Source organism: Lineus longissimus, chromosome 18 (genome assembly GCF_910592395.1).
Source record: "Lineus longissimus chromosome 18, tnLinLong1.2, whole genome shotgun sequence".
NCBI lineage: Eukaryota > Metazoa > Nemertea > Pilidiophora > Heteronemertea > Lineidae > Lineus > Lineus longissimus.
In genome coordinates this window covers 2,336,960-2,351,605 of record NC_088325.1, presented here as the reverse complement: position 1 = coordinate 2,351,605, position 14,646 = coordinate 2,336,960, and the positions used below count along the sequence as shown (strand labels likewise).

The window sequence follows — 14,646 nt, the reverse complement described above, 5'->3', positions numbered from 1 at the left end:
GTTCGGCAATCTCCGGTGATCTTCGGCCTTTGGAAAGCGTCAAAATGGTGGACGTTGGCTGGGTTCAGGCTTGTCAAACCTATGATAAATATGATAAATAAAACCATTATTTGAACATAGTGTGCCTCGGCGCTATTGTATATATCATGTAAAAGCATCAGCCGCCATACTTGCACGAGGTTAAGAAAATGTAAGCTTGTGTTCATTGCAAAAGCTGTGTTTGAAAAGCGGTAATATTATTGGACTTTTAGTTCACAAAAATGCACTCGGCACTGCCATGCACTGCATATCAATGATATTCCACTGGTAGTGCACTTCTCCAGATGCATGTGATGTATGGAAATAAACTGGCCTGGGCTATGACTAGTGATTTGGCAAATGTATGTGGCTCATGTATGTGAGCTGTGCCGGGGCTTTTTCTATGTTTTATCCATAGCAGATAGCTGCCTATAGCCTAGCCAACCAGGAAGCAGTTGGAAAGCGGCCATATCTATCATTAATCATATCGACGACAGTATGCATGCATGTTGCTTTTCGTTATTTCGATAGGCCTAGTTAAAAGTGTAGTTATCTTTAGTAGGCCCCAGCTTAGAATCGTACCAATGCTGTGTGCATGCCATAGGCCAAGGGCCACTCATCTGATTCAGATGCAGCTAGGTATATCCGATGACAACAAACCAGCTGCAACCTTGGCTTAGCCTTAAAAGTTAAATCAAGACAGTGTGGATGGATCAAATGAAATATGTTTTTTGTTATGTTTGTTTTGTCGAATTTGTTTTGGCGCTGACCAGCCTGTTACAAAGTAACATATATTGACATTCTTGTTGGGTCGTTACCTTTGTCTTTTGCCACATTGCGAACCCTATCGCCATGTCATGACGTTACATTGTCATGTGATTTTTTGTGAAAATGATGCATGTTGCGATAGGCCCTACTTTGTTGATGGACTAAAAGCCTGCTCGCTCTTGAAATGACGTAACGTATACAATGTCAATGACGTGAGTGTCAACATCACAAGTAATTTAGCCCCGCTTCATTCATGTTGTAGGCCCTAATCCAGTTTCACCTTCTTTCATTTCAGAACGAACAAAATAACACATTTCAAAGGTGGATCTATTCTATGTGTGATGCTAGTTTGAAGGGGATAGAAATACATTGAATCTATATATTGAAGGTACTAGCTCTAGTACCTATGGCCTCAAAATGATGATTAACGAACAGACTATCCTCGAGGAGGATTATGACGAGAATTATCAGCCGACGGAAGAAGGTACGTGCCGATTCACTACCAGGAGTTTGAGAAAGATAAAGAGCATCAAGCGTTATGGGATTTCCCTTCCCTTCCCTTCCCTTCCCTTCCCTTCCCTTCCCTTCCCTTCCCTTCCCTTCCCTTCCCTTCCCTTCTCTTCTCTTCTTATTGACTTGAGGCCAGTCGAGAGAATAGCATTCTGCGACATTACTATTCATAGCTCACAAGGCCATTTGAATAAGATATTGATGACGTTTAGTCACGTGACAGGCGGACATCGACACTTATTTCTACGCATTTGAGCTTATTTCAAAGTCAATTATCTTTGACCCTGCAATGTTTTTAGCATGAATGATACCATAGAGTCAGAGCGAGAAATATTCAGAACAATTACGTAGTATTTCAAACACTCGGACATGTGCCAGATTGAATCTAACTGCCCTAGTTAGAAAGCCTGAATCCATTACGAAACCGCATGTTTGTCCGACATTGCCTGTAATTCAGCGATGGGGAAATAGAGGGCAGCAGTTGCAGTGACCTCATTATCGCGGAATGCTATTGACTTGAGGCCAGTCGTGAGAATTAAGCCTAACCTCAGGGAGAATCAATCATTCATAAAATTCAGCGAAGCTAATGACTTCATTTTTATCACTTTGCTTAATACTTGTAATCGTCCTTTTCTGCGAATGCAAGTAGCTTAGGCCCAAGTGATGTAACAAAGAAAATGCTTTGGTTTTTTGTGTACACTTTCAAGCAATTTAACTCAAACTGGAACTAGAACAGAAATTTTCAGCTGATTGGCATTCAATTTTCTTTCAGAAATCTATGAATATGCTCAAGTGATTGGCCTCGACCCTCAAAATGAGCCTGCCCTTCTCTGGATTGCTCGAGAGGGCATCAATGCCCCTCTCCCCGACAACTGGAAACCCTGGTAAGTGGTAAGAAAAAGGAGGTGATGTTTATCTAAAAACGTCAAGTACTGAAAATAGTATGACTGCTAGCTGTCTGACTGTTTTTAGAGTAAAACTGGAAGCTCGTAAAACTGTTTTGTATTTGTGTCCTTGAGCAAGGCACCTAACCCTACATTGCTTCGTCCTTTGAATAAGATGTAAAACCTCCCTTGCTCCCAGGCTTTTGAATAGCCTTAACATTGGAAACAACACATGTGATAGATTCAGGAGACAGCTAAAAAAAGAACTTTAGAGAAAGTGTTACTAAGTAGAGATGGGAGGACGCTCCTGAACACTGCAGTGTTCTCCACAAGGCCATTTGTCAGGGTGGCCCACCATATCTCGGCAGCTTACCACCCTACCTTGGAGGCAGCCACCCTACCTTACTCTAAATTTTTGAAGGGTTTCTATAGGACCACTCCACCTTGAATAGCTGGCCAGTTGCACACTGGCAAAACTTCTTGAATATCAAGGGTACCACCCAACCTTGAGAAAACCCTGTGGAGAACTCTGAACAGGACTCGTTTGTCTGGAATTTGCGCCAGAAACGCTAGAAGTTCACTAGAAATGACAATTTTATTGATCGATTTATTTATTTGGGTTTCTTCTCCTTCAGCCAAGATCCGAATGGGGACATCTACTATTTCAACTTTGCGACCGGGGAGAGTATCTGGGACCATCCGTGTGACGAGTACTATAGGACGATGGTCAGTAACGAGAGGAAGAAAGTCGCAGCGGGCGGGGGCAGTGGTAAGTTTTGAAATGTTAACCCTTTTACTGTGGTGGCCATTTTTCGGCCAGCGCTATATCTATATCATCGGACCCAAGCAGTCGCATCACGTCTTGACTATATATCTATAAGGTAGAATGGGGTAATTGTAGCCCCGGTTTAATTGTAGCCCCTGCTTATGATATTGATTGATATCCCCATGCATCAGATAATGCAGGGGCTACAAATAAACTGGGGCTACAAATAAACCGGGGCTACAAATAAACCGGGGCTACGATTACCCCACTCTAATAGTAAGGTAGAATGGGGTAATTGTAGCCCCGGGTTATTTGTAGCCCCTGCCTATGATATTGATTGATATCCACATACATCAAATAATGCAGGGGCTACAAATAAACTACAATTACCCCATTCTACCCTACTATTAGGGTGAAACTGATTTTCCCCGAGTGCGTTTAGTATGTTAAGGGGCAGCGGTAGCGCAGTGGAAGAGAGTCGGCCTCATGATCAGGAGGTCGTGGGTTCGACTCCCGACCGAGTCACTCTTTTGTTCCCCGACTGGTCAAGTTCAAGTGAGCGCCTTCTGGTTGCTCCTTGAAACCCCTGATTGATTTCTGTGGAGACCGGGGTAATAATGTGATATCACACAGCGCTTTAACAGTTCCGTTACTGAGGAGCGCTATATAAATGCGTGACATTATTAAGAGTGGGTGCGACCAGGTGCTGGTAAATTAACACTACAGCAGGGCATGGTGTGCGAATCTGATGCGTGGATGTGCATGTTCCATTCATGTGAATTAATTTTTCAGGACCGAAGAAGAAAGCACCTAAGAAAGAAGCAAAGAAGAAAGAAAAGGCTATGAAAGGAGCTGGACAGTTAGGTGGCAGCCTCGGAGGGGGATTTGGTCAACCAAAGGTATGTAATACGGTGGAACCTCCCTTAGCGGACACCTCTCTAATAAGGACAACCTCTCTATTAAGGACACTAGTTTTGGTCCCAAATTGGTAGTTTCCTTTCAATTTGACCTCTCTAATCAGGACACCTCTCTATTAAGGACACCAGTTTTGGTCTCAAATTTGTAGATCCCTTTCAATTTGACCTCTCTAATCAGGATACCTCTCTAATAAGGACCACTTGTCAGTCCCGAGGGTGTTCTTAATAGAGAGGTTCTACTGTACATCACTAGAGTTACAAGGACCTAGAGCAGTTAATTGAGATGAAAGGCACAAGATTTTTAGCTAGAAGTTGGCTGGAATGTTGTCTACAGGATAATGCCTGTTGTTGTTAGGGTCTCTAGCCCCCAAACAAAGCAAGGTATTGAAAAACAAAGGACACTTCGTAGAATTTAGTTCTCTTCAAATTGGCCCTTGTTGCGATTCGCTACGAACTCCTAGTCTCGAGCTACAACTGTTTTTTCTCTCCAGCTGCCACTCTGTCACAGCATAGACCCATGTCTAGTTTTAAAATGCCACAAAATCTAGTGAATGGGGCATTTTTCATTGATGTTCTATAGGCCTGAGAAGCGGGGTGATTTTACCCAAACAGAGATTTCTTTGGTTCGGCACCCAAGGTGTTAATAGTGCCTATTTATGGCCACTACTTGTTCAGCTTTGTGCCCCATATATAACACCGACAGGCCGAGTTTAGCATCCAAAATGCAAGAAATCATGTGAGAAGGAGGTGTCATCACAGGTTTGTTATCCACTGTGAGAACTCGAGAAATGTCTATATATGGATGACAACACAGACGAATTCGAAGAAGACGAATCTGCGCCAAAAACAAATCAAATGCGCGTACTCAGAACACGTCAGAAGGCCTAAGCCGACTTCGGACAATGCCTAGAGACACGGCGGTCCTTTGTTCAAGGTGAAACGCATGACTGGTCAGTGCCAAAACAAACTTTCGAATTCGTCTATTGTCACTAGTCACTTCTTCATGACCATATCTCTTCTGTTTTAGGGTCTTGGTCCACTGAAGTCAGCAGCAGGCCCCCAGACTTCTGTCAAGAATACAGGCTTGTCCCCAGTGTCTGGGTCCCTTGGCCCATTGAAACAGGATCACCTGCTGGGCACTGGTACCAGCACATTGGCTGGCGCGACAATGGGAGGCAGCAGCCTTGCTAGTATCGGTGGACCTGTGAGGGGCAGTGCACCTGCTGCACTACACACCCTAGGACCATTAAAGGGAGAGGTGAGTGTTTTATTTACTGTTGTTCACCTGTTGGGCACTGGTACCATCACATTGGCTGGGTCGACCATGGGAGGCAGCAGCCTTGCGAGTATCGATGGACCTGTGAGGGGCAGTGCACCTGCTGCGCTACACACCCTAGGACCATTAAAGGGAGAGGTGAGTGTTTTATCTTTCATTGTTCACCTGTTGGGCACTGGTACCAGCACATTGTCTGGTGCGCCCGTGGGAGGCAGCAGCCTGGGGAGTATCGGTTGATCTGTGAGGGGCAGTGCACCTGCTGCACTACACACCCTAGGACCATTAAAGGGAGAGGTGAGTGTCTTATCTTTCATTGTTCATCTGCTGGGCACTGGTGCTAGCACCTTGGCTGGTGCGACCATGGGAGGCAGCAGCCTTGCGAGTATCAGTGGACTAGTTAGGGGCAGTGCACCTGCTGCGCTACACACCCTAGGACCATTAAAGGGAGAGGTGGGTGTTTTATCTTTAATTGTTCACCTTTTGGGCACTGGTACCAGCACATTGGCTGGTGCGCCCATGGGAGACAGCAGCCTGGGGGAGTATCGGGGGGCCAGTTGGGGGCAGTGCACCTGCTGCACTACACACCCTAGGACCATTAAAGGAAGAGGTGAGTGTTTTATCTTTCATTGTTCACCTGTTGGGCATGGGTGCTGGCACTTTCGGTGGTGTTGGCATGGCACCGAGATAGAGAGCTGTATTTGGAGTATTGATGGATTGACTAGGGCTGTGCGTCTGCTGATCGCCGAATAGAAAAATGCCAAGTGCCAACTAATAGTCAATCGCTTGACCAAGGGGACTTGTTTTGAATCCTCTTCAGCTCAAACTGCAACCACAGCCCAAGCCCACCAGTACCGGCCTGAACAAGAGTCTCATCAGCCATACAGGCTGGGGGAGGGGGGCATAGCGTTTACATTGTCCACTTCACTATGTCAGACTCGTTTGATATGAAAAACTTCAATTCTCCTTCAGCTCAAACCGCAACAACAGCCCAAGCCCACCAGCGCGGGCCTGAACAAGAGTCTTGTCAGCAGCACAGGGGAGAACATCCAGCTTCTTCCGAGTTTCTCTGATGAGGAATCGGAAGACCCAAACAAGCGCTTCAGCTTCGAAATCGACCAGATGGACATTGGTCAGCTTGGATATGAGGTGAGGGGAGGTCGTCTGCTCACCAAAATACCAGCGTCAAATACTGTAGAATATGAAATTATCATGATGCAAAAATTTGGTGCATTTGCTCATTTTCACTTGGCAATAGACTGAATATTGCGTTTGCTGCAGAAATCTATTTTTTAATGCATAAGAGTTGAAATTTTGTGCTTTTTAATGCAAGTATCAATTCGTGTCTTGTACCCCCCCTCCTCAAGGGTACGACACCTTATCACCCTATAACGACATCTTAAGGCTCAAGCATCACCCTTTTTTCACCAATGCTACTTTTTCTTTCGTCAAGACATCACCATCAACAATATATCAGTTATCACCGTCATATAAAGTAACCGAACTAATTTTACTGGGTAAGGCTGTATGTTCGACAAGACATCGACACATTAGCATCCTTATTCTTTCCAGCTTCGCCAAATTTTCACTAAAGGAAAAATAAATACTACTCAAGCATCGGCAAAGATTAGTGGTGATAGCTTAACTACCCTTGAGGAGGGGGGGTACAAGAAACGAATTGATACTTGCATAAGTTTGCGTAAAAATGAATTAAAACTCTTGAGAAAACTTCTTGGTTTACTGTACACTATAATCCGATGCACCATTGCAAAATGCCTGAGTTTTCACGTAGAACCCTCATACTGTATGTTACCACACTAGTGATGGTTTTGGCCAGGGATCCCTCGAGACTGCAGGTCAAGAGGGTTTCCAGGGCCAAAAACCAATCACGAGCCATTATCACTCATCAGGAGACAACCTACGAACTACATTTCACATTTGTCAAGCTGAGTTTTGACGCGTTTTCCCCTGAAAATTTGCAAGTTTCCGTCAACGATCTCAGATCGTCCCTCACTCTGGTATATAATCATGAGACTTATATTGCGCTAAATCCAACTGGTTTCAGTCGCTGAAAGCGCTTAACATTATTACCCCTAGCTATTGGCCTGTACATTCGTGATTCAAGCTCTACTCTCTGGGAGTATGACAGATCCAACCTGTAGCTATCTACAGCACTCAAGACTAGCATTCATATTTCACCACCTATGCTAGCTGGGTACCCATTAACTCCTGGGTGGAGAGAAGCAGCTGGGTTATGTGCCTTGCTCAAGGACACAAAGACAAAAAACAGTGCAGGCCTCTCAATTGCATGTTCCCCACGCCGGTAAACGTCGTATTGAAAGAGCAAAACGCCCAAATTAGACCCTTTAAAAATCCGCCCAAAATAGGCCCCTGTGCCCAAAATACGCTCAGCTGAACAGACACTGAACTGTACATATACAATAAAGTGTTATAAAATGAAAAAATCATGCCAAAAGTTGAAAAAAAGCAGGATTTTTAGCTCACCTCTTAGCAGAGGTGAGCTTATCCCATACCGTGGCGTCCGTCGTCCGTCGTCGTCGTCGTCGTCGTCGTCGTCGTCGTCGTCGTCCGTCGTCGTCCGTCGTCCGTTAGCAGGGCACGTTTCGTAACTGTTAGAGCTATTGAGTTGAAACTTGGTACACATGTACCCTTATGTAATGACACCTGGGAGACCAAGTTTCGGTCCGATTCGTTTCATGGTTTGGCCACCAGGGGGCCAAACGTTAAAAGTGAAAATATGCAATATCTCCCTTAATAGTAGTCGGGAAATTTTGAAAAAAATATGGTAGGTACTTCTAGCAAAGGTGCATCATATATCCTCCGGGTTTTTGATTTGACCTCCTTTTCAAGGTCACAGAGGTCAAATGGTGTAAATTAGCCGTTAGGATGTAATGATGGCACGTTTCTAAACTGCAGTGACTATTGATACCAAATTTGGTACACATTTACCCCTTAGTCAGGTGATCTCAGGGACCGAAGTTTGGTCCAATATGATTCACCACTTGACCACCAGGGGGCAAAATCCAAAAACCTTAAAAATGTGATTATTCCTTAACTTCTTGCCCGATTGCCACCAATTGGATATCATGGGTACATCTAACCACCATACAGTATATGTCACACAGGTTTTTAATTTGACCTTCTTGTCAAGGTCACAGAGGTCAAATGGCGTAAATTGGCCGTCAGGCCGTAACTATGGCACGTTTCTTAACTGCAATGACTATTGATCACAAATTAAGTACACATGTACCCCTTGGTCAGGTGATCTCAGGTACCGAAGTTTGGTGCGATCTGATTTGCCGTTTGGCCTCCAGGGAGGGGGCCAAATCCTAAATTCTTCAAAATGCCATTATTCCTAGTAATGACTTGCCCGATTGGCACCAATTTTATATCATGGTACATCTAATTCTAACAACCATTCAATGTGTCACCCGGGTCTTCTTTGATTTGACCTACTTTTCAAGGTCACAGAGGTCGAATGTACTGTAAATTGGCCATTTTGGGGAAATTGTAATTGCTTGGACCTACATCAAACCTAACACTACATGACACAAGACCATGCTCTTTATCCATCTTTCCTCCACATGAGGTGAGCACAATGGCCCTGGCCATTTCATTTATCATTCCCAACTTGATCGGCCGACAAACTTATGTTTACAATGGTTCCTGGTAGAGATTTCCTGGAAAACACATCCTTGCGCTCGTCAAACATCATTCCATCACAGTTAGTCATGAATCCAAGAAGCCTGATATGCGTAAGACTAGCATGCCGACCTTGTCTCTAGTTTAAATGTTATGTGCATATGTACATGTTTGGCTCCCTATATTAGTAATTTGGGGACGCGGTTTTTTTAATTAGTTTGTCGTCTGCTACAACTGTGAGCGCCCAAAATAGGGTGAAAAAATACAGGGTGCATTGATCTCCATGCAATTGAAAGGCCTGCAGTGACCCTTCCGAGAATCGAATCCAAAACCTCCTGATTATGAGCTTTAACCACTACACCACTGATCTCCCCGATGAGAAAAATAATGAAATGCACCTGATCTTGCTATCTTCTCTGCTTTATATAGGACACGGATGAGGTAAGGTCTACACATCATGCTTTACACTGCGGCAATTCTGCCATTGCCATCACAACAACAATCACTTCGGCTTAAAAAAACTTAAAAAAACGTGTTTCTGTGTTTTTCATAGCTAACTTTAACCTGCCAGGTTTGTCAGTGCCAATAATCTCCCTTTATAGATGGATATCTGATGACCTCACAGTGAATTTGTAATCATCATGTGCGCACTCTCGTATCTCTTCAACATGGTTTTCATGAAGAAAAGTTGTGACAAACCGTCGTCCCGTTGACATATCTCTCGATAACACAATGATGCTTTACCGATGAAGTACGGCTGTTATTGTGACAATATCGTATTTTATTCTAAAATATCCTGCAAGTCACGAGATAGGCGAGAAAAACTCCTCATATCCAAGTGAAATCAACAACACAGGCCTTTCAATTACGTGGAGACCTCTACACTCTGTATTTTTTTAGCCTATTTTGGGGACATGTTTTTTTGCTTTTTAGCTTAAATTGGGGACATTTCATTGCGCCAATTTGCCTGAACAGCGACGTCATAAATCAAAGTTAGTGACTGATATCACCACATACACCTTAAAAATCATAATTTTAGGGTAAAACTATAAAATTAGGCCATTTGGATGAGATTTGGTTATGTTAGGGGTCAAAAAACGCTTCAGGGGTCATATTATTAAAAAAAAAAAAAAAAAAAAAAAAAAAATAGACCTAATTTGGGGACATCCTGTATGGCCTACACCATTATAGGGTGTAGGAATCATGTAATTGAGAGGCCTGCAACAATCGTGGACGTTGATATCGTTACATCACGCCATACTCTGTTGAGTTTCCTATGCACACGCACACGGAGAATTTTTGGTTACGTGACGTCAGAATGATGTCATTTGGTAAAAAAAGATATCTATCTGTGGGTGACTTACTACCTACTCTCTGGTGTGATGGGTCACTACCACTGCACTTTATTCCCCCAAGTTTTCTTATTCATGAAATATAACACTATTTCCACTCCTCACTGGGACCCAACATCAACAAAGTCCACAACCATTCGTACACGTTTTGTCTGCATTCTTTGGGGCTCTGTAGCTCAAAATACTGGTATGATTTCTCGAAGAGTGGTTCATTTGCCCTGAGCTTTGTGACCAATCAAATTTTCTCATTTTAGTTTAGATTATTATCAACTGCTAGATATTGCTAACTCCTAGATAATCGGACTACATAACATCCTTTAACCCTTGGCTTCAGCTACAGATTTTTAACAAAATTCCCATTGGGCTATTTTTCTGGCTGAACATATTGATCTTATCGATGACAGTGCCATCACATCAGGGGGAGATTTAAGGGGGGCGCCCAGACCCACTGCCCCCCCCCCCCTCTATTTTCTGCAGATGTGTAAAAATTTCTAGTGAGAGAAATGCTTAAAAACGGTGCTCTATGATGTTCATGCTCTGCCCTAAGCTCAGCCCCCCCCCCTTTCTCATAATCCTGGATCCCCCCTGCACATATCGGATCTTGCAAAAACTAGCACGCAGTTAGTGTGAAACGTTCATTCACATACAGAAATGTACAGAGTGTTTTGCAGAGTTTTTTGTTGGTATAATCGAGGAAACTTAGGCCACAGGAAACAAAAATACAACACCATAAGTTCTTTTCTTGCCAGAGTGCAAACTAATATAACCAAGAACTAATTATTTATTTTTTTTATTTTTTTATTTTATTTTTTTTAAATTTTTTAACGCAGTGGATATTTTGCCGTGAACCGGTTGAGTTATTTTCGCTATTTTGCCGTGCACTTCCGTTGGACATGCGCAGTTCGCGTTTTTCGGACTTAGCGTTTTTCCGTAATGCTGTTTGCTTGCGGTTCATATTTTCGGCCACCTTTGATGCATGTGAACCGCAACTCATAGAACTTGATCTCGTCATTTTCCGGCAGATGCTTCAGTCTTTCCGGGCAGCAGTAATTTTCCTCGAATCTCGCCGCCAGTATGATATTTGCTGCCCTTTTTCTAAAGCTCTTATTGCGATCTGAACGTTGTGAAATGAGGAAAATTCGTCCCCGATCGAGAGTGACATCTTGTCAACATGGCGAACAAATCTGAAAAACGCTAAGTCCGAAAAACGCGAACTGCGCATGTCCAACGGAAGTGCACGGCAAAATAGCGAAAATAACTCAACCGGTTCACAGCAAAATATCCACTGCGATTTTTTAAGTCTTTATTAATAATTCTTGATATAACACAGCCGTCTGACCCAGATTCGCTAATAAATGAGTGCGCTCACAGGACCACCTACCCTTACACATTTTGGGGAAATTTTACACATTGTTAGGCCTGTTTACACTTTCTTTGGGCCATTTTACACTTCTTCTTCTTTTTACACTTTACACTTTGACTCTAGGCAAATTGTTTAAAATATCACAGAAAACCCAGGAATACTTGACTTGCCAAACTCAGAAATGCAGCGCCACTCGCGGACAAAGATAGAACAACTCGACATTTTTTTCACCGGTTTTCGCAGCACATGCAAATTCACACAGGTAAACTGGTTATAACTGTGGTACGTCTGTTTCTTAACACGTAATAGTTATCAGATTGCTAAATTATCTTAAATCATGAGCCTTAAAGAACTTTTTGAACTCTCAAAAACTTACACAAAACAAGTTCAGATTGCCGCCATTATTAGTTTCCGGATGGCTGGTACGCATGCGCAGCGAAAACCGGTGAAAAAAATGTCAAGTTGTTCTATCTGTGTCCGCGAGTGGCGCTGCATTTCTGAGTTTGGCAAGTCAAGTATTACCCTTACTGTTGCTGATTCCACTTTTTCACCTGGGGTTTTGCACATCACTGGATTCAAGGGTAGGCTGTTCTGCGCTCACTTATTGGCCAATCACACACCAGATAATATGTGCGGCCAACAGGGCCTAGTAAGAAAATACTGTAAGCACAGGGCCCGCAATAATTGAATAAAACACCGTAAAACATTGTCTAATTTTTCAGGATTCGGACTCAGACAAAAGAGACCCAAGAATCGTGATACCCAACGAGGGAGACAGCAGTGGCAGTGATGACTACGAAAAAGATGTGGTGAGTACTTGTAAATTACCTCTCTATTAAGGACACCCTTGGGACTGACAAATACCGTCCTCATTAGAGAGGTGCCTGATCAGAAAGGTCAACTTGAATGAAACCAATTTGGGACCAAAATTGGTGTCCTTTATAGAGAGTGTGTCCTTTTTAGAGAGGTATCACTGAAGGGAGGTTCCACTGAACTGTACTTGTATAAACTTCTCTATCAAGGACACCCTTGGCGCTGATAGTGATAAATCGATTAGAGAGGTCAAATTGAATGGCAACAATCGATTTGGGGCCAAAACTAGTGTCCTTAATAGAGGGAGTGTCCTTGTTAGAAAGGTGTCTGCTAAGGGGGTTCCACTGTACTTGTTAACTACAGTGGAACCTCTGTTAGCAGACACCTCTCTATTAAGGACAACCTCTCTGTTAAGGACACTAGTTTTGGTCCCAAATTGGTTGTTTCCATTCAATTTGACCTCTCTAATCAGGACACCTCTATTAAGGACTGCACTTGTCAGTCCCGAGGGTGTCCTTAATAGAGAGGTTCTACTGTATATACAATATCCTACATATGGACCCTGGCACACCTGCTCAGAGTAACCAGACTTCGCCGTTTCTTGTCCCCTGAAGATGACCCCACTGTGCAAACCAACTCGGCACAAGACGTACTGGCCTTGAACAGGTTGGACTTTGTACCCCTCCATCATCATCATCGATCGACTGCGCAGCAGGCGGCCACAAGCTTCCTCCAACCAACCCTATCCTGGGCCAATTCCTCAATTTGTTTTGGTTTTCAGCGATCCTATGAGAGATTTGATATACGTCAGATAAGGCATTCGCTGGCGGCCAGGGCGTCTCCTGCCGTGCGTCGGTTGGTATAGTGCATACAATCTAGCTGGCTCATTGCTTGGCATCCGTAAAATGTGTCCCAGGAACGTCAATTGGCGGAGGTGCACACAATGTATTAGGGGGGTGCACTTCACCAGTGAGTACACACATACTGCAAGACAACTCCTGCCTGCTTGATAGCCATGATACACTGAAACCAAACTGCTATTTTTTCAGGATTTTGGAATCGACAAGAACCTGTCAGAGCGGATCATGGACATTGACATGCTGGAGCCAGCAGCTGCTACACTGGATCGGGTAGGTTCAAAACGCCATACACTAAAACTGTGTCGTCTGTTTGCAAAATGCTCTTACGATTCTTTGATGACGTTTTTACCATTGCACCTATGCTGGTCGAACTGTAGTCTGAGGGATCAGAGCTTTTGACCTCAGAGCCTCCTGAGGTTTTTTTCATGTTTCACCACTTTAGCTCAACTTGCCTCTGAATGAGTACCACGTTGATATATTTACTTACTTACTTAATCCTTCGTTCCTCTGAGAGCTTAGGCCAACAACAACTTCTGTCCCTGGCGATACTCTCAAGTCACTGCCAAGAGTGACCCATGAGCCTCCTTACTGTAACCCCTTCCTCCTCAAGATTTGATCTTAGGTTCAAATTTAGGACTAACATAAGTGGGCTCCCTGCAAATATTTTTTTACAATTCTGTGTTTGTTGTTGATTTCGCTACTTTCCGTCACATTTTCAGGACTTTGAAAACACACTCTCCGTGAGGTCATCCGGTACGTTCCCCGGTTACGACATAAAGACCGGATTAACGCCGCGTCTACACGATGAGCTGGTCATGAAACCCATAGTTGACGAACGACAGCAGAAAGCAGCAATGGCCGCATCAGCTGCGGAAAAGTAAGTACGGCTAGTTGAGATAGGCCATAGGTGCTTTCGCCTCACAGAAGCGGGGCAACACTTTCAGCGCCCACGTGTCAACCCGAAACACTCCCTTTCAGACCCCCAGGAAAAAAATATTAATTTTTTTTTCTTAATAGCTTCCCCAAGACCAGTGCTTGCTGAATCAAAAGAGAAAAGTTTACCTGCACCCCATCCTCTTGCAAACAGGGCCTACAACACGACTTCTCCTTATGCATGCATTGAGGGAATATAGTATGAAATGGCCTGATATTGTCAGGATGCCTGCCCCCTTACTGTATTTTACTTTTCCGGTTGAAAGGCGACGAAAAATTACCAAAATGATCCCCTTTTCAGCACTCCCCAACCCCTCAAAAAAACTTCAGTCAGAATTACTTTGCTACTCTATCTAACGCATTAAAGGGAACTGAAACCGCCAAGCCAATTCGTATGACCTCTTTTTCATTTCCCGCGTATCGGGTGATCAGAACGAGGCATGAATGAAACATGGCGCCTAGCTGTCAATCATTGAGTGACGTCACTACTATGGAATTTACCACGAAAACTCATGAATGAAAGATC

At 43.7% G+C, this 14,646-nt stretch overlaps 1 protein-coding gene across 2 annotated transcripts in view; it reads left to right on the top strand.

Annotated features, from left to right (window-relative positions):
* Positions 1–50: 50 nt before the first annotated feature.
* Positions 51–14,646, top strand: part of LOC135502280 (centrosomal protein of 164 kDa-like) — a 38,097-nt gene continuing 23,501 nt past the window's right edge. For both annotated transcript variants that reach the window (XM_064794980.1, XM_064794979.1), the window contains exons 1-10: positions 51–190; positions 1,082–1,270; positions 2,069–2,180; positions 2,816–2,949; positions 3,739–3,845; positions 4,891–5,121; positions 6,109–6,285; positions 12,237–12,323; positions 13,377–13,457; positions 13,907–14,064. In XM_064794980.1, coding sequence (XP_064651050.1) covers positions 1,204–1,270; positions 2,069–2,180; positions 2,816–2,949; positions 3,739–3,845; positions 4,891–5,121; positions 6,109–6,285; positions 12,237–12,323; positions 13,377–13,457; positions 13,907–14,064 — 1,154 coding nt within the window. In that variant the 5' untranslated portion in view covers positions 51–190; positions 1,082–1,203. The remainder of the gene's footprint in view (positions 191–1,081; positions 1,271–2,068; positions 2,181–2,815; positions 2,950–3,738; positions 3,846–4,890; positions 5,122–6,108; positions 6,286–12,236; positions 12,324–13,376; positions 13,458–13,906; positions 14,065–14,646) is intronic.